The 762-nt window shown below is 53.1% G+C and overlaps 1 protein-coding gene across 1 annotated transcript in view; it reads left to right on the top strand.

Annotated features, from left to right (window-relative positions):
* Nucleotides 1–190, top strand: part of LOC103624737 (flotillin-1-like) — a 1,509-nt gene extending 1,319 nt beyond the window's left edge. Inside the window, exon 4 of the mRNA XM_017726279.1 lies at nucleotides 173–190. Within this exon, the coding sequence (XP_017581768.1) occupies nucleotides 173–190 (18 nt within the window). The remainder of the gene's footprint in view (nucleotides 1–172) is intronic.
* Nucleotides 191–762: the final 572 nt, after the last annotated feature.

Raw genomic sequence — 762 nt, 5'->3', positions numbered from 1 at the left:
TTGAAGAGAAGCATTGCCCTTTTAAGGAGAGTCCACACCTCTCACAGTAGTGGGCCCCGCTGCTTTGATGAAGCTGTTGCCGTTTTAAAGGCACCAACATTGCCGTATTGGTGGGTCCCACAAGTGCAAGTGGAGCCATTGCCCCTTTAAGAGAGGTGTTGCCCCTTTTAAGAGAAGCTCCACCTCTTAAGGGAGCCACACCCCCAGTGGGTTCCATCAGTTTGGGAGGGGCCATTGCCTTTTTAAGAAAAGCATTGCCCTTTCAAGAAGGAGTCACGCTTCCTCCAGTCAGCCGCAATTCCATTCTTGGTGGGTCCCACTGGTTCAGATGAAACCATTGCCCTTTTAAGAGAAGCGCTGCTCCTTTAAGAAGAAGCCACACCCCCACCATGGTGGAAGAAGCCACACCCCCACCAGTATAAATGGAGCTATTGCCCCTTTAAGAGAAGCCCTGCCCCCTTAAAGTGAGTCGCACCCAACTGGTGGGCCCCACCCTTCCATGGGAGCCCATGGCCCCTTTAAGAGAGTCTTTTAAAGGAGAAGTTCCTCCCATTAAATGGGGCCACAACTTCACCCTGTGGGTCCCGCCCTGTTGGGTAAAGCCATGGCCCTTTTAAGGGGAGCCACGCCCCTTTAGAGTTAAGCCACGCCTCCTTCTAGTCAGCCATGATCCCACTTTGGTGGGCCCCACCAGTGTGTCTGGAGCCATTGCCCCTTTAAGAAACACATGGCCCGCATCTCAGGTGGTGTCATTGCCCTTTT

This window comes from Corvus brachyrhynchos, unplaced genomic scaffold, assembly GCF_000691975.1.
Source record: "Corvus brachyrhynchos isolate BGI_N302 unplaced genomic scaffold, ASM69197v1 scaffold1912, whole genome shotgun sequence".
Taxonomy (NCBI): domain Eukaryota; kingdom Metazoa; phylum Chordata; class Aves; order Passeriformes; family Corvidae; genus Corvus; species Corvus brachyrhynchos.
Note: the sequence above shows the minus strand (reverse complement) of the source record. Positions and strands in the feature narration are given on the sequence as shown.